The sequence below is a fragment of the Arvicanthis niloticus genome, chromosome 29 (assembly GCF_011762505.2).
Source record: "Arvicanthis niloticus isolate mArvNil1 chromosome 29, mArvNil1.pat.X, whole genome shotgun sequence".
Classification (NCBI taxonomy): domain Eukaryota; kingdom Metazoa; phylum Chordata; class Mammalia; order Rodentia; family Muridae; genus Arvicanthis; species Arvicanthis niloticus.
Genome location: NC_133437.1, coordinates 13,615,488 through 13,643,261, shown reverse-complemented (window position 1 = coordinate 13,643,261; position 27,774 = coordinate 13,615,488). Strand labels below are relative to the sequence as shown.

Genomic DNA, 27,774 nt, shown 5'->3' with positions numbered 1-27,774 from the left:
AATCCACTGTATAAATTGTCTGCTATATCTTCTAAATTCTGAGTGCTTTTCCCCCATAAGTGTTTAACATTCTGCTTATGGTTTATGCACTTAAGAACATCATTGTTGCCAGATTAACTATATCACTGTCAACCTACTCCCCTGCTACATTTACTGTATTTGTTCCCATACTGTAGCAACATAATCTTCACTCTGTATCAATCATCTCTTTTGTTTTTGGTTGAAAATACACATTTATTTGTGACTTTTTTTCAACAATTTATTTTTTATTCACTTTAGGTCCTTATCACAGCCGCCCCTCCTTTTCTCCTCCCAGTTCCAACATAACAAATCCCTCCCCACATTGACCCCTCCTCTTCTCAGAGAGGGAAGGAAGCCTCTTTGGGTACCAACTTATTCTGGAAAGTCTAATTCCAGCAGCTCTAGGCACATCCTCTCCCACTGAGGCCTAACCAGGCAGTCCAGGTAGGAGAGATCAAATGGCAGGGAGCAGAGACTTGTTGGTAACTTCTTGTCCCTTGTATTTCAACATATAGGATTTTTTGTCTAAAGTAAGTTTTCCTTCTCATCTTCTAGGACAGAATTACTTTGTAGTTATTGGTAAATGTTACAGTTTTCATTAATGCATAAATTCTCTGACATTTATTTGTATCAGGCTCTCTTTTATAGCTTCATGTATTCACACTAGTGTTCCTATTTATTACCTATTTATCTGTAATTATGATCATCTATCATTATCTCATTTCCCTGAAATTTGACAGCAATTCCTCTGAATTTAATATTCATCTCCATTATTAATTAAGAATTAAGTATCTGACTATAAATGAGAGATAATTATGACTTTGTTATTGATTGATTAATTGATTATTCAACTTCTGTGGCTGTGATGCTGATGTTTCTTGAAGTAGATCTAAACTACACTCTTGGCCATAAAAAGTATGGTTTTTCTTAAAAAATCAATCATTTCTTAAATTCCTTTTGATTTTATCAATATATTATGTGGTCATGCTTACATTTGTTACTATCAATAATATTTTAACTATTCTAATAAAAAACACAAAGTTGTAATACCTAAAATAGGTATTTTAAGAGATACTAAAATTTTCATTAATAAACTACATTATTCACTATCACTAGAAATTTTCTTTAAATATGAAATATGTAAACACTCAGCTCCACATTGTTCTCTAAGAAATGTAAGCCATTTAGTGACTGGGAAGAAATGTGAGGAGAGCCACAAAGACTTCTGTCCACAAGTTCCCAGAAGTGGGGCCCAGCATCCAGGGCCCATCTATGTAAAGTCTGATTCATTTGACAGATATTGTCTTCAAATTCAAGATATGATGTGACAGGTTTTGCTTTGTTGCAAAAGAAACTTTCCTAGTGCTATTTTTGAGTATTTTAGTATCTTTAAGAGGGTGAGCAGGTATATATGTAAGAATCTAAGTGTATGAGACAAGGAGAATGAGAGAGCAAACGTGAGTGAGCAAGTGAGCAAGAGAATTATTTACAGCAAGTTCAAAAGAAAGCATGCTATCTAAGCAATACATTTTGCAAACCTGAGAAAGTTACTCTTGCTAACCTCCCAGTCAGAAATATAAGGGGTATGAGGATTGATAGCAAAAGTGGAGACACGTTCCAAGTTCCAGTAGAACTAAAGGTTATACTGGTGAAAAGTAAAAGCACAAACTCGGATGAGAAGATCCTTTGAATTGAGCAGCATAGAGAACTTCATGGTAGGGGCATGGCAAAGCACTAAGGTCTGACATCAAAACATGGCAGAATTTTCGTAGACATGTGTTGGAAATTACCTATTGCAGACTGTAAAATCACTGGGGTAAATGTAATTCTGAAATTTTGCCCTTTTAGGTCCTCCCACCTGACCCTGATGGATACCATCCCCCATGCTTCTTCAAGTTCATAGCCTCCTTTTCATTGTTACTCTATGCATATGCATGCATGGATCTACATAAATATTTCCAAATATAATCTTCTCTGTCTGAAACACTACCTATATGTATGTTTTCAAGGCTTATCATTTAGCAATGGACAGCAAATTGATGTGTTCTTCCCTGGTGGGGGGAACCCCTGTCTTGCTAATAATTTTTTCCATTGCCTATAGTTCATTTTGTATGGTAGAAACCTCATGGGTTCTTCATAATTTTTGTACACTCCTATGAGTAAGTTTTTTTTTTTTTTTTTTTGGTTTTTCGAGACAGGGTTTCTCTGTGTAGTCCTGGCTGTCCTGGAACTCACTCTGTAGACCAGGCTGGCCTTGAACTCAGAAATCCGCCTGCCTCTGCCTCCTAAGTGCTGGGATTAAACGTGTGCGCCACCACTGCCCGGCTATTTTCTTTTCTTGTGGAATAAAAATAGATTTGAACTTTTTAATAATTGTACAATATATATATTATTCAGTAAGAATAAGAAAACAAATGTGCATATAATATTAATATGTAAGTAAATGTATAATATTCATAGCTCTATGTCTCTTAAATTATTATCTTAAAATTCCCATTTCTCTAGTTTTGCTCTTTTTATATATAAAATCTCATTTTTATAGTTTCTTCTCTGTTTATAGCTCATGTGGAGAAACAGTGACTATGAACATATCTCAGGTAGTTTTTACTTGAAAGAGAATGGGGTTTAATGGTTCAAATATTTGTTTTCTGTATTTTAAAAATAGGGTAAATTCTAAAGTAGGAAAGATACTAAACTAACTACTAACTAGTATTTTAGTCCATAAGTACTCAGTATTACATTAGTGTATGATAGAAAATAAAGGCTTGAGAAACAAGTTGAAAAAGTAAAAATAACGTGCTTGTCCTATGAAAGTATCTAATCTGATAATTATCATTTTACCCTAAATTCTAATTTTTTTAATCAAACTATTTGAAAGAGCTGAAGAGATTTTTCAGTCAAATAGAATGCTGGATGTATAAGAATGAAAATCTGAGTGTGGATCCTAAGCACCCACATACAGAACCAGAAGTTCTCATGTGCCTGTAACTGAAAGATTTACTGGACGGGGGAGACAGAAGGGTTGCCAAGGCTTGCTGCCCACAAGTCTACCTAAAAAGCCACAGGCTCACCAGCTTGACTCAAGAAGATGATATGGAGAGCAGAGGAAGAGGACATGAGTGTCTTCCTTTGTCCTCCAATCACATGCTCTTCTATCACATGTGTGCATAGCATGTACACATACACACACACACATAAACAGCTTATTTTATAAAACAGCACTGTAACACACAAAAGTAACACACAAAAGGCATTTTAAGTTTTTATGGTACTTTTTCATTATTTTGATACTAGAATTGTTATAACATCTATGCTATGCTACATTGTTGTCTGAAATAAAAATAAACCTTTTTTGAGAACTGCTAAATATACTTCACAGACAGGTATGATTTTATAAAAAATATTACATTATACCAAATATAGTTTAAAATGTTGTAGTTTAACTACCAAATATCTAATTATTGTAAATGTTTTAGTAGTATAGCAATAAACCTGGATAAAATGTAATTCCATAAGCATCCAATGCCTCAGCATCAGCGAACTGTAATATGCATTGTGATTGCTTTCCTAAATCATTCTTCTGGCAAAATGTTGGATGTTAAATTAATAATTAAAAATAGGACATACTTTAAAATATTTATCACATTTATCTCTGGTTTAGAGTTTGCTTTTTAAGTTGCCTACAAAAACATTATATATTACTAAGGAAACATAAATTTCATATTGGTGGAATTAAAATAATGATACTAAAATTTAATTAGATTCCAATATTCTTGGTAGAATTACTTACAGCTCTAATTTCCTTTGGTACTATAGACTTCTGGATATATGGCTCATATTAAACTCTAAAATGTTATGGTATATATCTGCAGATGAAGTCAAAGTGATTGCAAAGTTTTGTTTCTATGGAATAACGTCAAACTCCCTAAAATACTGCTGACTTTAAAAGCCTTAAAAGAGAATTATCTCTGATATGAATTAAACTGACAAATTAAGCAATAGCATAAATCAAAAATTTCACATATAATCATGTTAGACTAGTATAAAAATATAAGGAGCATATTAAAAAACAAAGTACAGTAAATTCTATAATTGGTGTCCAAATGTAGTAAATTTGTGATTTTTCTACCATTCAGATAATAGTCATGGGCTTTTACTAAACTTAGCTTCTAGGTCAGATGTAGCAAAATACAATGATAGGTAACACAAACTCATCACTGGCTACAAAAGCAAATAACTTTCTTTTTTCTAAGTTGTTAACCAAAAACCACAAATGTGCCCAGTTTTCAAGCAATGATGATGACAAAAAAATTTATTCAATATTATTGGATTTCGTATTTTACAAATATAGACTGTTTTGGACACTTTTTGGTACTGCTATGAAATCATTGTTTTCATGCCTAGTCATGGTGCTGCTTTGACCAAAAGAAAACTTTTGTACAGAAGTTTACACTCTGTGGTTTTAAAAATATTTTTAAATTCTTTGAGAACTTTATACAATTCATTTTGATCAAATTCACCCACCAATTCCTTCCAGATCTACCCCACCTCTCTCCTATCCAATTTTCGGTCCTTTCTATTTAAAGTTTAATAAGCCACTTTCTCCAATCTGTGCTGCCCAAGTACCTCGGGGTATGGCGCTAGCCACTGAACTGTGGTCAGCTTCTTCAAAACCCTAAAAATATACCCATATTCCTGATTGGGAGCACTTTGGAAACTATGAATAATACAAAGTTCTATAGCAATGACATTTTTACAAATTAAGATGTGATTTTGAAAGTAATCAGTGATACTAATCAGTTTTTGCAAAGAAGACTATTTTGATAAGGTTTTGATGAGGATTGCAGTTGGAATACTGTATATTCTTCATAATCTTAAAATGTGATGCACACTCACTCATAGAAAACAAATAATTTAGATTTGTGAAATACTAATACATATTATCAATTCATTTAAAAGGCCTATTAAATTTACAGTAATGATTTTACCTAAATCAACATTAGAATTATCTCCTTTATTTGCATAAAAATAATTTTCATTTACATCAGAGGCATAGGGAATTCATTGTATTCAATTATTTCTGTCAATTATAGTGTCAATAACTAAACTAGAAACTATGATACATTTAAGAATGTCACCAATAAAAATATATTTAAAAGACAAACTATAAACTATAAAATTGATAGTAATACAGCCAAGCATGTTCAATAGAATCTTAAAAATATCTTTATCACACAAGAGTCACATCTGAAAACCATTCACAAAAGCTAACATGATATCTATGGAAATGCTTAAATCTTGCACTTACCAACCTCCACAACACTAGAGCAGTTTGCATCTGTGAAGCCATCTGGACACTCACAGGAAAAGGAATCATCAGCCAATCCTGACAGACAGATGCCACCATTTTCACAGGGATTGGGGCTGCAAATGTCACCTGAGAAACAGAGTCAGAGTTTGGCTTTTTTTACATCTGTCTTAGGATTGAAATACTAGTTCACTTGGTTTTCAGGCTGACTCCTGAAAATCGGGGGTAGCTGGGTTTCTTTACTTAGTTCAATAAATGTTTTCTTTACAGCTACATGTTTCTCATTGTAAAATTTGGATACTCTCTCTCTAATATCCTGGGATATATTTCCCGATTCCTAGAATCTGGAATTGATATGTGTACTCACATTAGCAGCAGGATGTTAATAGACTTGTAGGTAACAAAAGACTAAAAATATATCAGATTTCTATTGTTCTTTTCCAACTAAATCAACTTGATGCATTCTGGCCAATGTATTTCTTGAACTGAGAGATACATCGACGATCCAGAGAGAAACTGTACCAAGTAAGTTGTCCCAAAGCAAAGGCGGTACATACTGTGGCTTTGTCTTTGCTGTTGCACAACAGATCAAATTTTGCACTGTAAAAATGTATATAAGAGGCTTGAAAAGTGGCCATCAATGTTGAACAGAGATTGGCAATTGGTGAAGCTGTCACTTGTAGTTACTTGTAAGATAGAAACTGTATGCGATAACATTTTGGGTAGAAGTAATGAGGTTTCCAGAGAGACTGTTAAATGTCAGTTGCCTCAATATCTGCACATGACAAGGTACTACAAGAAAGAGACATGTCAAAGAAAGAGACATGAAAGGCCCTCTTAGAAAATCAAAGTAATCAAAATCCTGAGAATTGTATCTGAGCAGGCTGACATATCCAAGGTAGCAATGTTGATTTGATGTGAAAGCAATAATAGCTTTTACGTAAACTCCTAAGTGGAGGAGCATGACTTATTATAGAAAGAGAAGTTGAGTTAGATTCATTGGATCATGTCCTAGACTTCATCAATAATCCCAGTGCTTCTGGGAGCTTTATCAGTTAAAATGCTGCCTTCAAGTCTAAACAGAATGGGGAAGGAAAGGAGTGAGGACTAAATAAAGAGAGAGGATAAAAACTCACCATCAACATTAGCATCATGTAGACTACTATTTTATCCTATTTCCTTGCATCACTAACAACAATGTGTATGAAAGAACATGCCTCTGGTATGAAGACAGCTTCACAGAAAAGATGAACAACACTGACATCTACTCATTCCAGAGTACTTAGTGTGAACAGTCACCAAAACATTTTTTAAGTGTTCATCCTAATTCCATATATTTCCAGCACTATCCCAAAAAAGGAGTGTGACTTCCAAAGGCAGTACATGTCCATAGGGTCAAGACAAACTGAAGATATTTATATCTTCTTATTTGTATTGATAGAAAGCAGTATCTGGGAGAGAGTCAGAGCATGAGGTATATTCTAGAGGCTTACAATTACATATTCACTTAAACTCAAGAAAATCTCCCTCTGACATGCTTCTTTCTAGCAGCTGAGACCCAATGCAGCACACACATTGATCTTCTTTCATAGCACATAGTATAGAGCACACAACGTAAGTAAGTACTGATGTTGGTGAACAGATAGAATCAGAACTACATACAGGTGGCAGTTCTTGCTCCTTTGCTTTTTCAGTAATTTTTGAGTTTTTCTTAAGAAACCATTCTTGGAGTCTGGGAGTTGGCACTGTGGATGGAGTTCTGGCAAGTGTGAAACTACGTTTGAATAACAGCATCCATGTCAAAGCTGTCCTAGACGTATCAGTAATGCCAGTGCTTCTCATTTCACATTGGAGGAGATCCAGACAAGTCTCCAGAAGCACAAGGGACAGCAATCACACTGTGCACATGGGTGTCACTAAGAAGGAATTTTGCCTCAACGAGGTTGAGGGTGAGGGGACATATGAGAGGATATCCTCTTAACAAATGACTATTATGTGACTATTATGACACATATGCAGCAATACTCACATGGACATCACATGCAATGAAACCTTCCTTGGCATCTATACTGCCTTTTCCAGATAATATTAAATATGCTATATATTTTATCATATATGTGTGCCAGTAATATAATGGTTCTGTGGTTAAAATGAGAAAGATCTGCTTACTTCTTGTCACATGCATAGAAACTCAGTGTTATTTAGTGTTGTTAATTCTCTTGTTAAATATTTGTTCTTTTTTGATGATGACTTAACTTTCTCAGAGTTACAATTGCTGTGATGAAACTTAGTGACCAACTTGGAGAGGAAAGGATTTCTTTGGCTTACTCTTCCATATCACTTTTCATCATTGGAGAAATTCAGTGATCATAAGGACATATGACAGGAACTCAAACATGACAGAAACATGAAGACAGAAGCTGATGCAGAAGCTCTGAAGAGATGCTGCAAAATGGCTTGCTCTTTGTGACCTGCTCAGCCTGTTTTCTTATAGAACTATAACCGCCAGCACAGAGATGGCATCATCCACAATGGGCTGGACCCTTCCACATCACTTTGTAATTAAGAAAATGCCCCAGAGCTTGAATACAGCCTTGTCCTACAGAGGCATTTTTTCGATTGAGACTCTCTCTAGATTGTGTCAACTTAACATGAAATTTGCCAGCACATGCCTACTAATTCCTAATAAACTAAAGTTTTTAAAACTTTTTAGGTGACATAAAATTTCATGTATTTAATGAATACAATCTGATGGAATAACAACTAGACTGATGTTTACACATATACAGACCCATATTTACCAAAGTTTACCTGTACTATATTAGCATTTTTGTAAATTTGATATTTTGATTTAAGTTTTATGTACACTTGCACACTTTCTCTTATTTTTGGATGGTCTAACTTGAGCCTATGGACCTGCAACATGTCAGACAAGTGCTTTATCACTGAGCTGCATTCTCAAACCTAAAATGAAAACATATTGTTAAGTTTTTCTCTATTTTGTATCTTATTCACAACATTGATATTTGTACAACATCATTTAAAGGGGTAGAAATGATATAAAAAGTACTTTAACATGCAATAAGTCAAAATGGCATTGTAACAAAAGAGAGGTCTTTTGTTTTGCACAAAATTTCAGTTGGTTTTTAGAGTTTATAACAGTATGACCAAGTAGTTAATTTTAGAAGAAATTGTAACACATTTGGTTTTAAGGAAGTATTGCATATGAGGAATTTTCAGAATATCTCAAATAAATATGTCTGATAATAAAGCAGGTATTGAACTTAAGGGCTTTCCTTTCTATATGAATTATTAAATGTCAGTGAGTATGTAAGGGCAGAGATAGAACAGGTTGTGGAAGATGAAAGATCTTTCAGCTCATAAGTAAATATAGCAGACAAAGGAAGATTCTTTTGAAAAAAATATAAGAAGTAGTAGGTAATCTCCAGTATAAATGTGACACTTGTAGTAAATGAAATCTAATGTTTCAGAGTTTGCCTGAAGTTATCCAAAGTCCCCCAGTATTAATGTGAGTGGGTAATCTGAGCTGAACATGAAATTCTGTCTTTGCACAAAGCATAGACAACAATAAACAACCACAAAAAAGAAAGGAAGAAGGAAAGGAAGGAAGGAAGGAAGGAAGGAAGGAAGGAAGGAAGGAAGAAAGAAAGAAAGAAAGAAAGAGAAAGAAAGAAGAAAGGAAGCAAGAAAGGAAGAAAAGAAGAAAGAGTAAGGAAGGAAGAACGGATGAATGAAAGAAAAGAAGTAGGAGCTAATATAGATATGAATCTGTTTTTGCCTTACTCAATTATAATAGCATTCTTGTTGTAGCTGTGTTGACCAAGACTTAAATACTAAAAGGAAGTTAACAGTAACAAGTTTAGCTAGCTAAGACATGTTTCTGTGGTAGAGTATGTTTCTGATAGGCTGAAGGTCCTGTACTCAATGTCTAAAACCAGGAGAAGAAAAAGATGATAAAAAATGTTTGCTAAAAAATAATGACTACACACTAAGTAATCATTTTGTTAAAATTACAAACATAGAAATGTAATACCCCAACACTATTGCTGATGTCAAGAAACTCTTGCTGACAGAAGCCTGGTTTGGCTGTTCCCTGAGAGATTCTATCAGCACCTGATCAATACAGATACAGATACCCACAGCCAACCATCGGACTGAGCCCGGGGAACCCAACGAAGAGCTAGGGGAAGGACTTCAGCTCCCAATGAAGGAGCTGAAGGGGATTATAACCCCATAGAAAGAATAATATCAACTAACTGGACCATCCATAGCTCCCAGAGACTAAACCAGCAACCAAAGAGTACACATGGAAGGATCCATGGCTCCAGATACATATGTAGCAGAGGATGGCCTTATCTGACATCAATGGGAGGGGAGGCCCTTGGTCCTGTGGAGGCTTGATGCCTAGTTTAAGAGGAAGCTAGAGGGGTGAGCCAGGAGTGGATGAGTGGGTGGTGGAGCACACTCATAGAGGCAAAAGAGAGCAGGGAGAGGGAGGATGGAATGGGGGTTTGTGCAGAGGTAACAGAAAAGGAGGATTTGAAATTTAGATGAATAAAATGATCAATAAAAAATGTAGTGCCTAGAAAGGATGGGCTGATGAAAAACTAAAAGTGAAGAAAGAAAGCCTTCCTCTTGCAGTGCATGTCTTACACCTGCACAAAGAGGTACATAGAGATGCATAGAGATTTAGGACAAAGTGGACAGAGGTAGGAATAACCAGGAATAACTAAGAATAGCCGCTAATGCAGGCAAAACAATGTTTTCTGTAATACAGTAGGAAATTCAAGAGCAAAAGCCACTCTGGCAGAATCCCTCTCATGCAGGGACAACTAGGAACTGGAGATTTCACTATGAATAGTAATTGGTTTTATGCAGTTCAGACAGAATCCAAGGGGACCATCGCACAAGTTCTTCATAGGAGGATATAAGCTCACAGTAATGTAAAAGCATGTTGTTCTATGAAATTAGATTGGAAATAATATCCCCATGGGCACAATAGCATTTCTTTTCAAAAATACCTTGCTTTGCTATCATGTTCATCAAAGCCAACACCTTATCCTGCTATTTTCTGTATGTAGCTGTTATCAAGTGAATGGTGTAGGTGTGAATTGACATTTTTTAAAGAGTATTCAATGTCCTAGATAAATTTCATGTCTAGTTGACGTATCTGTCAAAACTTCTTATTCTCTGAAATTCAAATTAATATTAGAAAATAACATACTTGAAGAGGATAAAAATCCTACTTAATGCCTAATAAGTCCTTGGAGTTCATATAAATGATTGTCATCTATTAATTCATCCCCTACTTTATAAATCTTAAAATTATAATGGCAATTAGCAAAAGAAGGCAGGCTCAATAATGAAAAACAATACAATACAGATTATACAACCTGTTATTCCACCATCAGCAAGTCCTCTGCTGTGGGTCTGCATGTTACAGCCTATGCAGTGTGACACCTTGATGTTTCTTGGCTAGCATGTCTCACATGCTTTAAATTAGGACAGATGTGTTTAATTTTATTCTGTTTTATAGTTCCATCTGCAGTTTATGGCAGACTCAGGCAAATTAAGCTGGTGCTGGTTTGCCTTTTGGCAATAGAAAGAAGTAATTATTTTTCCTATGGGGTAGAAAATCTTTGCAAGCAATATTTAACTTACTATTTGCCTGCATTTTCCACCCACTCTAGAGTTCTGAAAGCTCTATAATAGTTGGCCTCAGCTGTAGCTTTATTTTTCCCACTGACCATAACTGTTGTTTGTCATTCATCCTTAAGGTGATGCATTTAATATCGTATTCTGTATCATGATCCTTGAACCTTTGGAGTAACATTTTCAGGTTCCTTAATTATTATCTCTTAGTGTATAGAATAGTGCAAACAAATCAGTAATGACAAGTCAACAAAGACCCAAAAATGTAGTACATTTTAATTCCATTCTCTTGGATATTGGTATATACAAATGTGATACTTCTAATTCATATAAAGAAGAATATTATATTATGGTAATATGGTGGAAGCTGTCACACAAGATTGCTAGTTTATTTCATTGGCATCTAAGCTCTCCAATGGTTTCATATTTTAAAAAAAATATCAGTTTATACACTACACAGGAGTCAATATCCATTTAATATTGTTATCACAACAATTTTCATAGAAACATATATAATTTGAAAGACTACATTAATATTCTCCATATATAGGACAATAAAATATAGTGCTTTGGGTTTATATATCTTAAATATCTAAAAAATTATATCCTTATTTACATGTGATGTTGTCATGAATTTATTTATTTATATTACTTTATTATGTATTTACATAGTGATACTGATGTCTTTTCATATTTGCAGAATAGTATAAATACATTAGGAATTTATATAGAAGAATAATGGAGTCCTTGTTTTATCTTTTCTACTAGATGTGATAGAAAACACTAGTCTATGGCCTCAATGATATTTCTAGGCTTTCTCCATCTTGACAAACACACTTGTACACTGACATAAAACTAAAAATAAGAAACTTGTATATTACCAAGAATCTTACTTCATGAACATGACTTATTACTTAATCCCTTCAGTGTCTCTGCATGGTAATTGTTCAGGATGTTACAACTCATATTTAATTGTGGGAAAGCAAAACACAGGGAGTGCTTGAATTGACATTCCACAACCACAACAATGTGGGCCTGTGCCATCTTCAATTTACTGCTCTCCCATTGAACATGGCAGCCATAATGCTACTTCATTAAGGAACTGAAAGAAAGCAAAATCTTTGCTTTCAATTGCACAAATCAGAATTTTGAAACAACTATAAATTAAGTACATAGAATAACTAGGCAAATTTAGTATGCAAGTGAGCAATAACTCTAGTTAAAATGAGATAAAGCTCACAAGGATTTGCATACTTGAACTGGCAAACCTTACAGAAAATGTTAACACTCTCTTGATATATTTTCTATGAAATCATAGAACAATATATGTCTATTTTTAAATTGACAAGAGCGGTTTTAAGTTGTTACCCTTTGAGAAAGCATTTGTATTATATATTCTAATGAGTTAAATGCATACGATTGCATTTTAAAACCTCTGTCATACTAAAGATTATGACAGGTCACTGTGTATTTCAAAAGATTTTTACAAAGCTATGAATTGCCTCTTAAACGAGGAGAATATATATATACTAAGGCCATTTAAAAACTCATATGGAACCTTGCATATTACTATAGAATACACACATATGCATATGTGTGTGCATATACACACACACACACACATATATATATGTATATATATGTATATATATATATGTATATATATATGTATATATATGTATATATGTGTGTGTGTGTGTGTGTGTGTGTGTGTGTGTGTTAAAATATAGTTACCCCATACTGGGATGACTCTGCTAAATACTAGGAGCCAAAATTAGAAATTTCAATTTTATAAATAGATTGTCTTTAATGGAGTTCTGGGACAGTGAGATCCCCAAGTCTTACAAACTATTGACAATGCTATTTGTGACTTTCCAAAACCTATGGGTAAGATGTTATAACTTAAGATACCACATACTTACATTACATAAAAATTGAGACATTATGCAAGCACTCACTTGGAAACTTTATCTATTTTTGAGTTTTTATAGGTCTTGAAAATTTTGTTTGTTATTGGTGGAAAAACCATAACCTCTTTTATTTAGATATGAACCTTGTAATCTAAAATTACTGAACTGTTAAGATATGCCTAACTCTGACAGGAATGTCATGAGAGTAACCAATGACTTTCTGATTGAGTTTAAATACCATTCTACAATATGAACCTCTTATCTGGTCAAGAAATCATGGCACAACAGATCATAAACCCTAGGAGAGAACCCACTCCTCTTGTTCTGGTAAATGGACATAGTATTAAATTGGCTTACAATTATAAATGTGTCCCTTGAACTTCATCATAGAAGTTATTATTTGAAGTAGATGGTGATTAACACAAGACCCACAACCTGTCATGGTGCAAAGAATAAGCCACCACAGGATTCTCAGACCTCAATGAGCTATTCATATCATAACTCCTCCTCCCAATGCTTAAAGTCAATCGCAGAAAGGAGGAGAAATTGTTCAGGAGTCAGAGTTGGTAGATGGTTATTTGGAGACCATAGGACAGTTACACTTATCAATCCTCAGCAGTTGTTAAAGTATCCATAGGACCTCAGGTAGTTTGTGGGGCCGTGGGCTGTGAGAGGCAGCTGGGTACCTGGTCAAGCACAGGTCTCAAACCCCCAGATACCCTAAAGAGATGGTAGGAGTTCAGCCTTGCTCCTGGGCCCTGGTTCCTTTCACTTATCCACAGCCCTTCCCAAGTCATGTAACATAGGTAGTACAGATAGAGGGCGTGACTACAGGCAGCAGAGCCTTAAGACATCTCCACATTCATGAGTTACCTAAAGGCCAGAGGGAATAGCCAATTAAGCATTCCTTCCCAGACCCTCCTCCTTGCAAAAGATATTTAACCTCAGGCCTGCCCTGAGAACATGGGGTACAGCTTCATCCACTTTCCGCCATGACAATAAACCTTTTAAAACCATGGAATACCACTTGTCTTTGGGGCCCTCTGTGGAGAACTGTAGAGAAGGTCTTCAACAAATGAGCCGCCCGCTGCTGCCTAATCTCCTGCTGAGGACCTCTCTAGCCATGGAGGCCACCAACTCAAGCCAGCTAACAAAGCCAGACATGACCCAGCCAAGCAAGTCGCCTCGTCCAAGAGTCTCCACCCTGCGGCACCTGGGAGCCCAAGGACAGAGACCTGCTGGTCTCCATCTAGTCACCTCGTCCAGGAGACCACAGACCCAAGAGCTCTGCCCCCACGGGGTCTCAGGCTGAGACCTCTCCACACCAGGCGGAGCTCAGTGGCTTCTCATAGCCCAGTGTCTGCCCGCGTGGAGTAAACTCAGTCAAATTCCCACGGTTCTGTTCCCTGAGCCACTGTTCCAGCCATCTGGGGACAAACACATGGGATCCACTACTCAGCCCAACAGAACCCACACCCACGCGTGCAAGCTACTGCCCCACAGAAGCTCATTCTAGACAAAACCTCACTGTGAACAGGGGATGTTGGCAGGAAGATGCACCCCTAGCTGTATCATTTGGTAGCTGCAAGGAAAGGAAATACCAATTTCCTTTAAGAGTGTATCTCTGGACCCTTGGGCCTCTCAAAGTCTGAACCACCAACCAAAGAACATAGACAGGTTGGATGTAGGCCTCCTGACACATATGTAGCTGATGTGCAGCTTGGCCTTCATGTGGGCCCGGAAGGACTGGAGCTGGAGCTATACCAGAAGCTATTTTCTGTCAATGGGATATTTTCTTTGAGCTGGGCTGCCTAGTCTGGCCTCAGTGAGAGAAGAAATGCCAACCCTGCAGAGACTTGATGTGTTAGGATGGGAGGATACCCACGGGAACTCGGCCCACTCAGTGGAGAGGTGGAGGTGACTGGAAGAGGTGAAGTGACTGGGATATAAAGCAAATAAGTAAAAAATTAAATTAAATTAAGAAAAACTGGTATCCCATGTTAAGCTGACCACAGAACAGGGAAAATCTACTCATCCAAGAATAAATGGGCAGTACTCACTGAACTTTGTAGTTGACAAAAGAAGAAGAGAAGAAAAAGAAAGAAAACATATTTCAGTAGGTAGGGAACAGGGAATCTGGGAGGAATTGGGGGAGAGAGTAAATTTAATCAAAACATATTGTGCGAAATTCTCCAAGAATCAATACAAAAGAATGCCTTAAAATAGTGGGATCTGACTCTATGCTTTGCTAATTTAAAAATAATTTATAGGCTCTTCGAGATAGTTCGACCAGAAATACCTGTCAGCAAGCTCCGGAACCTTCATAGTGGCAGGAGAGCACCAACCTAGTTGTTCTTTGACCCCCACCTGCCCAACACAATACATGCAAATGTGCACATATGCATGTCAGTACGCAAGATACATATACAGACAAAACAAACATGTAATTTAAAAAAATTGATAATATTGTATACCATGAGTAATTAAAATGGAAGAAAAAAATATTTAAAATAGAAAGAAATCCTTAGGATATGCAGAAATAATAGGAAGTGGCATTCCACTGACAAACATTTAACACCCTTATCATGAAAAGCCACCCAATTCTGTACCTCAGTGACATCATTGTTCAAAATTAGTCAGGAATTCAAAATTGAACAGGAAACCTTGGAATTTTCTATCAAATATCTGACCAAAGGAAACATTAGACACAGATTCACTTAAACCTACACTGATGCTAATCTAAAGCACCATGCTCAAATCAATCCAAAGGTTTTCCTGTTATATTAGGGTACTTTTTCTTCTTCAAATTGTTTTCAAATACTAATAGCCTAGAGGACTGACAGTATCTAGAAGAAAATCAATAACTGTTGTTTGTTAACTATTTAAAATTGTATCTGATTTCATGAAGTTTCAGTCAATGCTTCCTGTATAATGAGGTAGAAATATGTTTCAGACGCCAACAAAGAGAATCCTTGATACATTTTGTGTTTTAAAGCACTCTAGAGAGTCTCCTAAAATAACAGAAGCTAAAATTTTTGGAACTGAATGGAACATTAAAGATGATCTAACCCAATGGTTCTCAAACTTTGCTGTGCATTGGAAACACAGGGGAACTCCTCAAATTCACGGTGCCCACTTCAATTAAGTCAGTAATACTAGAAATGGGATCTAAGTCTCAACACTTTCAAAGCTTATACAAGTGCTTCGGTACATTAAAGAAGACAAAAGAAAGGCAAAAAGTAACAGAAAAGAATAAAAAGGAAGAAGAGATAAAGAGGCCAAAAAACCAGAGATTAGTCAGGGTAATGGGAGAAGATACTTCACTTCTATGCTTTTTTTTTTTTTTTTTTTTTTTTGCTTTCTTTGTTAATGCCCTATAAGCCAGGGAATAAATTTTTTTCAGTATGGTATAAACCAAATTATAAATACAACACAAGCTATACAGTGATTATAGAGTACCTATAATTTAATTAGCATTATTGTATTTGTAAACAAAGATGTGATTCTAACAGCAACAGATACTCTTTTATTTGACAATAAAGTAACAAAGTATTTTTTTTATTTCTAACTATGTTGTTATTCAACTGACAGTTATTGTGTCAACAGCTTGTGCCAATAAAAGTTATATATTTGGAGGCCTGGGATAGAAATTATGTGTCCTCATGGTTCAAAAGTATGTATAAATAAGACAAAGGATGGTTATCTGAGCTAGATAGGCTGAACTTAGACAGAGAAACTGGGAAGCCTTAGAAAAGCCAATGGCCTCCAGCTAGAAACCATGTGGCTGACAATGACACACAGCTCAGATTAGGTCCAGAACTACTGACTTGACTTAAGAGATTTTGCTGGCTCTCAATGACCTAGATAAAGAGAGATTCAAGGAACTGGTGCCACCTTGATGAGTAAAATGGGAGTGTTTGTCTGCATTCGCAAAGACTTGTAACTCTAGCACTCGAGAGCACACAAATTGGTGTGCTTCAATTTGCAATCCTCAACCTCAAGCCTTTCAGGCACAAAGGAGGTATGAGTTGTTGCCATGCTCAGCCCTGAAATAAGAGTCTTCATTTTTCTCCCAGGTGTTTCACAAATGCATTGCTGCACAGTGTATGTAGCATGATATTGTGATTGATAGAAGACCAGGTGGGCCAGCCTCCACTTCATACTTCACAATGCTATGGCCCTTTTGTATTATATGTCTGTTGGCTTCTTTGAAAAATGATCATTGGTAAATCTCAAATGACAGCATTCATGGCATAAGTTTGAACAAAAATTATTGACATTAAAATGTCTTTAATAAAAGCTACTCAAATAATAGAGAAGTTGGTGAGAGTTGGAATTGATTCTACGTTGTAGGAACCTGGTAGTACTTTGGTGCTGACAAGAGACACCTTTAGGCAGAAACGAGGTTACAGATAATAATAGCAAAGAAAAAATCAGAGGAGTAGGAAGTGACGAGAAAAAGGTTTTCAGAGCACATGCAAGGGCTGTTTTACTTGAAGAGTGAGACAATGTAAAGAGAAGTTTGGGCTGGATGTCCATATGTTTGTAGATGCTGTGACATAAATTGAAAGACTTCCCATCTGGTGTTTTCATGAGGTTGGCTGCTAAAAATGTAAGTATGGAAAAAGAAGTTAACATTTACCTGTGGCGATTAGAGAACAATTTCCTAGAAAAACAGGGGAAAGTTGAGCTGGCGGGGGGTGGGGGGGAAGGGGGTAAGAATTTCTCCTGAAATGAGAGCCAAGAACTGATACCAGCATGAACCTGCTGCCAATGTGGATGGAGGTGATCAGCTGGAGGGTACATACACCACAGATAGCCAGGGCCAGGCTTGAGCCTTCACCACATAGGTGAGGCTAGACTCATGGAGCTTAGGATGATGCTCAGACCTTCGCTTTACCGAAAGACAAAATATCAGATACACTGTTTTATAGTCTACTTTTAAATTACAAACCTAACAATTAGGGAAGCATCACAGCCCACTGAGTCTTTCCTCTCAATAAATGCTGCAGTTCTTCAGTTGACTGGAGAGGACTCTTCAGACGTTAGGTTGCTAGACTGTGGCTGAGGTATATAAAGAATGCAGCCCATCATGAAGTCTGTGCCCAGCTCATCGATCCCCTCATCCACACAAACCCACGCTGATTTGTGAAAACAAGAACTCTGAAACATAAAACCCAGGGTCACGTCCATTGCTTGTCATACTGCTCCTTCTTATTTACACATTAGATCAGGAATTCAGCATTGCCTAACTGCAAATCTGCCTAGCCACAATGTAAGAATAATCTCTAAGGGAAAAAAGCCTTACCCCTCCCAGTTAGCCTAATCAATTATTGAGCATAGTAAATCAAAAGGAGGAACAGGACATTCTGTTCTGTCCTCCAGGATTTGCTCTATTAACTTTATTTTTCAGGCAGAAATAGTATTAGACAGGAAAATTACCCTCAAAGGCATTGAACACTGTTATCTTGTTTTATTTAGAATCTTATTTCAAAATTCGTAATTATAAGGCAGCATCAGGATGACTTAATATCAATTACATCAGATCAAAGCTGAAGGGGTATCTTGTAAGTGTTTCAAATGCATCTCCAACCACTTATTGCTATGATATTTAAAATGACAGTCTCTTGTTGCATAACACTGTAAGATGCCACAGCTGACCTGAGAGTAAGCACTCATCTACCTGCCAATCAGAAAAATGAATACACTACAAATCCAAAAATTTCCTATAATTGCATGCCAAGAGGCATGTAGTCATAATAAAAACAAATATGATCATTAAAATTCATATACAGATCTTAAATTTTGTAAATAAGGAATGAGTTTGCATTTATCTTTAAACAGTATTTTTAGGTGAACACACTTTATAAAATAGATGGGTCAACTCTGGTCTGCTCTGTGCTCAAATCTCATGGTTCATTCTCTCCAGCCACCATCATTCATTCCAGGAAACAGGAAAATTAATTTCCTCTGCAGAACCCTTTCTGTTGATATGCCTACTGATAACAGTACAAATGGTCTTGCTACAGCTTCTAACAAGCATGGGGTCTCTTATTCTGATTTAAATCCTAAGTGAACAGCTTGCTTTCTAATACAAGGGAGCTTCTAAACAGAAAGACACTTGAGCAATTAACTCAGCAGAAGGCAGAATCTGCTCAGTACTGCCCATCTCTTTTGGTGAAACATGGTCAGGTTATTGCTGCTAACACCCCAATTTGCATCTTTATAGGAAACAACCTGCTTGTAAAGAGGAAAGCGAAGAGCCCTTTTTTTTTCAGGAATACCTGATGTATTAATGGAACTGCATTTAGAATATTAGTGCTTTTACCATAAGTAGATCTAAGAAAGTCTGAAGAAGTGGGAGTTTGTTACTCTTCTGGCCTTCCAAATAGCAAGGTGATTTGCTGAAAGCAAGCTATCAGGCACAGAAATGGACAGAGACTGGATGCATGCAAGAGCCCATGACTGCCCTCATCACTGTGGTTTCCATATCAAGATTTTCTGTTCCTAATTTCAGCTTCTCTTTCTCCTCGTTTCTATGATGTCAAAAAGCTCTGAACCTGAAGTGACCAGAGGGAATGTTCTTCACAGGGCAGATAGCATCACAAGATTCCTAACTAGTTATCACTGTTTGTTTGTTTGTTTGTTTGTTTCCTCTGCAGCTGGTGAGGCTCTGTCCTCATTTGCCTCTTTATTTTCTCAGTGGCAGAACTGCCAATGAAGTAACATTGTTAGCAACTCTCAAACAAAGGACTGGTGAGTTCAAGTTAACAAAATCTGAGGTATAGGACTTTAAATTTCAAAACGCTTTGGGTGGTTCTGTTTAATTCTGTTTAGATTTCTTTTTTTTTTCTTTTATCTTTTAAATTAGATATTTTATTTATTTACATTTCAGGTTATCCCCTTTCCTGGTTTCCCCTTCACAAACCCCATATACGATTCCCCTCCCTCTGCTTCTATGAGGGTGCTCCCCTACCTACCCACCCAGTCCCACCTCACCACCCTGGCATTCCCCTACACTGGGGCACCCAACTTTCACAGGACCAAGGGCCTCTCTGCCCATTGATGCCCATCCTGAAAAGGCCGTCCTCTGCTACACAAGCAGCTGGAGCCATGACAGTATTGTCTGGGCATATTACCAGTGCTGTGGAGTCAATGTCTTATAATCACAGAGCAATTGTGCATAACTTCCCCTGACTCTTTTTCACAGGAATCCTTTGGCTTTAGCTGTGACAGACCCTTTACAAAATGTTTTCTTTTTTCTTTCTCGACTTCATGATTTTTGGTTTTTATATGAATATTTTATTTAATATTTATATATGCATATGTTTTAGACACAATACATTTAGCATTTCCTCTGTAACATTTTTTGTATCCCACTTTGTTTTATACATTTAAAAATTAGTTTCTTCTACTGTATGCAAACTTAGATTGTTTTTAAAAAATTATTTTTTCTATTTTGTGATTATAATATAATTATATCACTCATCTCTTCTTTTTTTCTCCCTCCAAACCCTCTTACACACCCCTTTGCTCTTTTTTAAATTTGAGGACTCTTTTCCCATCATTTGTTATGTGTCCTTAAATGATTCTACTGTTATATAAACTATCTGTTAGAGCATTCTATTAGTTTATAGCAATAGTAGTTAGTAGTTTCTGTGTTAGTTGCATGACAAATGTTTAACTATTTCATACTTACTGTGATGACATGGTCCGCATGCCCTATTAATCCCTGTGAGAAACTGCTGATATCATTAACAGGATTGGATTTACCTCTGGAAAAACTGACAACTTTAAAGTTGCATAATTTACCCAGGAGTCCATGTGCAGGCAGTGTTGCTTGAGAAATAGGGAGCTGTGTGTATATACATTTTTCGCAGTCTCTCCGACATTTGCCTTCACCTTCTTCCTTGCCTTCTAGAGCTCCAGTTTCTGCAAGATATTTCATGTTTGCCTGTTGGCCACTTATTTAGTACTGCTGCATATAGCCTGCCTTTTTTATCCTTTGTAAAGCCCTGGCTTTCTGAATTATTGCTTTATCATGTTTTGATTTCATTTTCTTTTTGTTAAAAGACTAGGAATTGTGGGTTTCAGGCTGTAGTGAGCATCACCACTCTCAGTGTGATGTCCCATGGTGGTGTTAGCACCAGTATCAGAGAGCATCAGGGAAGATCCAGGAATAGAACTGGTAAGAAAAAAAAATGCTGTATTTTTGCATTAATTACTTGGTAACATAGTTTTTCCACGTTAAACTAATTACTTCAAGGTTAGAGTGTCATAAAATGATTCCACCTATTACGTCCCAACTCACTTAGAAAAGTTTGAGAATCTCAGAATGTGGGTAATCATTTAGGTCAATAATAAAAATTCCTGGGACAATGTCTGGCCCAGATCAGGCTCAATACAGCACTGGGGAAAAGATGCCAGTTTGATACTAGAGAGTGCTTACAAGAATCTGTTCTTATTCAAAGAACCACTGTGATAATACCAAACAGTGTGAGACAATGACATTATATCAATTTAGAAATAGAGGCCCTAGGAACTCACTCATGGACATATGCTTCAGTGTTAATGTACTGAAAGAGATTCCCCCCCCCACCCCCCCGCTTTTAACAGTCCTATCAATAGTAGATGTATAGCAAGAAATAATTAAAACAGAGCTAAGGGAAGTAATGAATACCTTATGTATTGTGTAGTGTAGGATTCTTTCAGATGCAAATGACATGCTACCCAATTGTCTATTCTGTAGTCTCCCAGTGAAAAAGCAAGGCCTTCCTGAATGCACGCTGTTTACAAAATGGAATTAAGGCTAGTTCACACAACATAGCAAAATGACTCATCATTATTAATAATGTATGAGCATTAGAATTTAAAATAATAAGATGATAATTTCTGCACAAACATGAATATCACCTCAATGATATGACCTACTTCTATCAGCCAAGGTTTGTTTGACATTGGCATTGATCTGAACTCTTTCAACTAAGTATTAAGTAACTGTAACAATGAGGACTGTTAAATTGATCTCCTGTAGTGTTCTGAGCACTTTTATTGTCAAATAATAATTTAGAAAATTGTCTATGTTCAAAAAATTGGAACCTTAGCAGAATAACTCAGGAACCTATACTATTAATCACTATTTTCATACTTTTCATTTTAAAAGTAAACATTTTCTTGCTTCTAGAAATAGTGTATATGAATATTGACCAATTTAAAAAATTAATGTTAACAAAAGCAAAAATCACATCTATAATCTACTACCTTATAATCATAACCAATTTGCATTGAATTCAATTTAACTTTTTAGTACTTAATTTCAATGATTACATTTTTATGACTGTAGAAAGTAAAAGACAGCCTTTCTGAAAAAATAAAAAGAAGTTACTACACTTTCCTCAGTAAGCTAAAGAAGGCATGGAATAGTATATTCACTTCCCTAGCTCTCATTGTCTAACATGAAAAGACGTAATTGCTTTATCTCATATTTTGGCAAGGTTTCTGAAAATCTCTGTGTAATTAAATTTACATTTGCTTAACACAGCTGGACAGAAATGACAGTGCTCCATGTCTTACTTTTGGCTATAAAATACCTCAGAGGCATTGTCAGCATAAAACTGTTTCATTTGCTAAGCAAATATATACCATCCACGAGTGTGAGCCCACTAGGCTTCATAAATCGCCCCAAACCACACTTTTAGAGTGAATGCTTCCAATTCTCTCTGTTGCAATCTACTGCGAATCGATGATACTTCCAGAGATATCTTTATAAATTTTATTTAGAATGGAAATATAGCCACAGAAGCAAGTCACAAAATTTAAATACTTTTATGCTTATTACCTACTATCCTTTAAAAGTGGTTTTCAATTTAGAATACCACTAATATTGTGTCACCTTTTATGTTTGTAAGAATTGGTTAAGTACTGCACCCAAATTAATATCCATTACTGTAAGCAATGTGTAACTATGATTCTACTGCTCTCTATCTAACAGGGAGAGCTTGCAAGACTGGTTCTATTAAGATAAATTCTGAGTTCTTGTCACTTGGGGAGAAACAGTTAAGGATGATTTGCTTTATTGCTTTACTAATCCAAAATAGACACAAATTTGGAGGTCTTAATTCCTTAATATTGGTCTGAATATGAGTTCCAATGTTAATGTGATTTTTATTGGCAACATTCCTAGACCTAGGGTTAGGGAATTCAAGGAATGTGTCAGCAGTCACTACAGAGTTTCCATCTTTATGTTCCCTCCGTTTTGTTTTAGATGCAGATAAATGTCATAGGAGATGTTTAGAATATTTATACACAAAAACACTACATATGAGTATCCATCTTCTCATTTCCCTGAGTGGAAAAGCAATAGATACAGTATGATCTCTCTAAAGTTACAGAGAGCCATAGAACTAAAAGGCTATGTGTAAAAAAATCAGTAACGCTTATATCTTCATAGGAAAGTTGTAAGAAAATCCTTGTGTTCATTTTTCAATGTTTTTTTGATACCATAGTAATAAGAAGAAATTAATTAGAAGACTAATAGCATTTAAAATCTAATTAGCAGCTTGGTAGAAGCCGAAACATAACTACCAAGGTAATATTGAGACATAGATACAGAGGTTAGTGAGAATCATGATGGTTGTGAATATTTAATATTTCCTTAATTCAAGAAACACTAAAAAACGAGATCTTTGCTCTTCTGCCTCTCACTTGGTCCTTGTGGCTGGGGCAGACACATAGCGGTTCTGCTCCTGTGAAGACACCATATCCCGAGTCATCCTAGAGGAGCCACTGTACTCAGAGCAGCGGATGAGAACACTCTCCCACTACCCTAAGCCCCAGAGCTAAAACTAGGAGCAGGGGGCACTCAGGACCCACCAGACACCCAAACCCTGCCCCTGCGGAATACCACTGTACTTCTGTACCTCTCTTGGTCCTTGTGGCTGGGGCAGACACCTAGGTGATCTGCTCCCGTGAAGACACCATATCCTGAGACATCCTAGAGGAGACACTAAACCCAGAGCAGCAGACACCTAGCTGGTCTGTTACCATAGAGACACCACATCCTGAGACATCCTAGAGGAGACACTGCACTCAGAGCAGCTGGAGCTCAGAATCACAGGATCACAGAGACATCAGGACCCTAAGGAGTTATGACAGAAATCAAACCTTCACGGAAGACCTAATAGCAATTCTCTTCAAACTATTTCACAAAATAGAAACAGAAAGAGCACTGCCAAATTTGTTCTATGAAGTTACAATCACGCTCATAACTAAACATCACAAAGACCTAACAAAGAAAGAGAACTTCAGACCAATCTCTCTTATGAATATCAATGCAAAAATACTCAATAAAATTCTGCAAAATGAATCCAAGAACACATCAAAACAATCATCCATCATGATCAAATAGGCTTTATCCCAGGAATGAAGAGTTGGTTCAATATTTGGAAATCCATCAATGTAATCCACTATATAAACAAACTCAAAGAAAAAAAAACACACATGATCATCTCACTAGATGCTGAGAAAGCATTTGACAAAATTCAACATCCCTTCATGTTAAAAGTCTTGGAAAGATCAGGAATTCAAGTCTCATACCTAAACATAATAAAAGCAATATACAGCAACCCAGTAGCCAACATCAATCTAAATGAAAAGAAACTTGAAGCAATCCCACTAAGATCAGGGACTAGAAAAGGCTTCCCACTCGCACCCTATCTATTCAATATAGTACTGGAAGTCCTAGCTAGAGCAATTAGACAACAAAAAGAAAGTCAAAGGGATACAAATGGGAAAGGAAGAAGTCAAAATTTTACTATTTGCAGATGATATGATAGTATACTTAAGTGACCCTAAAACTTCCACTAGAGAAATCCTAAACCTGATAAACAACTTCAGCAAAGTGGCTGGATATAAAATCAACTCAAACCAATCTGTAGCCTTCCTCTACTCAAAGGATAAACAGTCTGAGAAAGAAATTAAGGAAATGACACCCTTCACAATAGTCACAAATAATATAAAATATCTGGGTGTGAATCTAACCAAGCAAGTAAAAGATCTGTATGACAAGAACTTTAAGTCTCTGAAGAAAGAAATTGAAGAAGATCTCAGAAGATGGAAAGATCTCCCATGCTCTTGGATTGACATGGCCATGTTACCAAATGCAATCTACAGATTCAATGCAATCCCCATCAAGATTTCAAACCAATTCTTCATAGAGATAGAAAGATCAACTTGCAAATTCATTTGGAATTAAAAAAAAAAAAAACAAAACAGGATAGTGAGAACTATTCTCAACAATAAAAGAACTTCTGGGGAAACATAATCCCTGACTTCAAACTGTACTACAGAGCAAAGGGATAAAAACTGCATGGTATTGGTACAGAAACAGGCAGGAAGATCAACGGAATAGAATTGAAGCTTCAGAAATGAACCCACACATCTATGGTTACTTGATCTTTGACAAAGTAGCTAAAACCATCCAGTGGAAAAAAATACAGCATTTTCAACAAATGGTGCTGGTTCAACTGGAGGTCAGCATGTAGAAGAATGCAAATAAATCCATTCTTATCCCCTTGTACAAAGCTCAAGTCCAAGTGGATAAAGGACCTTTACATAAAACTAGATACACTGAAACTCATAGAGGAGAAGGTGGGGAAGACCATCGAATACCTAGGCACAGGGGAAAAGTTCCTGAAGAGAACACCAATGGCTTATGCTCTAAGATCAAGAATTGGCAAATGGGACCTCATAAAATTGAAAAGCTTCTGTAAGGCAAAGGACACTGTCAATAAAACAAAATGGCAATGGACAGATTGGGAAAAGATCATTACCAATCCTACATCCAATAGAGGGCTAATATACAATATATACAAATAACTCAAGAAATTAGACTCCAGACAACCAAATAACTCTATTAAAGATGGGGTACAGAGCTAAACAAAAAATTCTCAACTGAGAAAATTCAAATGGCCGAGAAGTACCTTAAGAAATGCTCAACATCCATAGTCATCAGGGAAATGCAAATCAAAACAACCCTGACATACCACGTCACACCAGTCAGAGTGGCTAAGATCAAAAACTCAGGTGATAGTAGATGCTGGTGAGGATGTAGAGAAAGAGGAACACTCCTCAATTGTTGGTGAGATTGCAAGCTGGTACAACCACTCTGGAAATCAGTGTGGTGTTTCCTCAGAAAATTTGGCATAGCATTACCTGAGGACCCAGCTATTCCACTCCTGGGCATATACCCAGAAGATGCTCTAACACATAACAAGGACATATGCTCCACTGTGTTCACAGCAGCCTTATTTATAATAGCCAGAAGCTGAAAAGAACCCAGATGTCCTTCCACAGAAGAAGGGATGCAAAAAATGTGGTACATTTACACAATGGATTATTACTCAGCTATTAAAAATAATGAATCCGTGAAATTCGTAGGTAAATGGACGGAAGTAGAAAATATCATCCTGAGTGAGGTAACTTAATCACAAAAGAACACACACGGTATTTACTCACTGATAAGTGGATATTAGCCCTAAAGCTTGAAATAACTAAGATTCAATTCACAGACCAGATGAAGCTCATGAAGAAGGAAGACCAAGTGTGTGTGCCTCGGTCCTACTTAGAAGGAGTAACAAAATATCCAAGGGAGCAAATATGGAGACAAAGTGTGGGACAGAAACTGAAGGAGGGACCATCTAGACACCATTCTACCTGGGTATCCATCCCATTTGCAGTCACCAAAGGTAGATGCTGATGTGGATGTCAGGAAGTGCATTGCTGACAAGAGCCTGATATAGCTGTCTCCTTAGAGGTCTGCCAGAGTCTGGCATATTCAGAGGCAGATGCTTATAACTATTGATCTGATCAAGGGGTTCCCAATGGAGGAGTTATAGAGAAGACTTAAGGAGCTGAAAGTGTTTGTGGCCCCATGTGGAGAGCAACAATACCAACCAAGCAGAGCTCCCCAGGGTCTAAACCACCAGCCTGGGAGCACATAGGGAGGGACCCATTACTCCAACTGTATATGTCAGGGAGGATGGCCTTGTTGAGCATAGATGGGAGAGAAGATCCTTGGTCCCATGAATGCTGGACACGGGGGGGGGGGCGATTCAAGGGTGGAGAAGTAAAAGGGGGGCGATTCAAGGGTGGGGAGGTAAAAGGGGGGCGATTCAAGGGTGGGGAGGTAAAAGGGAAGGGTAGGTGTGGGCATATCCTCATATTAGCAGGAGGAGGGGGGATGAGATAGGGGGTCCCTGGGGGCGGGGAATGGAGTAAGGGCATAAAATCTGAAATGTAAATATAATATCTGATAAAATAAAGAAAAAAATAAATCTTCTTGTTAAAAAAAATAAATGAGATCTTAAATAATTCGATGTATTTTTCACCTACAGAGCACAGGTGTGAAGTATCAGGTGACTCAGCTCTTTTAATTCTTGGGCCTGAGGATACATAGATAATTGTCAGTAAGTTGCTTATACTGTTTGTTTGACCAATGTGTGTTCTATGCTAGCCTGTTACATCTTTTTGACAAAATTAATAGAAAAGGCATTTCCAATACAGTATTTACTTTTATTCATATATATCCTGAGATGTTATCATTTTTTCCTTTTCCTTAATTTTCAAAATAGATAAAAATATCACCAACAATAAAAGAAATCCACTAAAACTAATTTTATGCTAAGCACTAACACTTTTTTGACAGTGTTGCCTGGAAGCATAATAGTCACATCTTGTGAAGGTTATTATTTCAGTAAACACGGAAGTAAGAAAAACGTTAATATACAATAAGTTTTAGTAGCATACTCAGAATTCAGTATCAAATAAATCATGTGAACTAATGAAAAACTATGCAACCTGATT

At 36.6% G+C, this 27,774-nt stretch overlaps 1 protein-coding gene across 3 annotated transcripts in view; it reads right to left on the bottom strand.

The window, feature by feature from the left end:
- The window catches only part of Edil3 (EGF like and discoidin domains 3), a 441,307-nt gene that overhangs the window by 314,734 nt on the left and 98,799 nt on the right, over positions 1–27,774 (bottom strand). The window contains exon 2 of one of the 3 annotated variants that reach the window (XM_076927108.1): positions 5,330–5,458. The exons of the other annotated variants lie outside the window; for them this stretch is intronic. Within the exon in view, the coding sequence (XP_076783223.1) occupies positions 5,330–5,458 (129 nt within the window). The remainder of the gene's footprint in view (positions 1–5,329; positions 5,459–27,774) is intronic. 3 annotated transcript variants of the gene reach the window in all.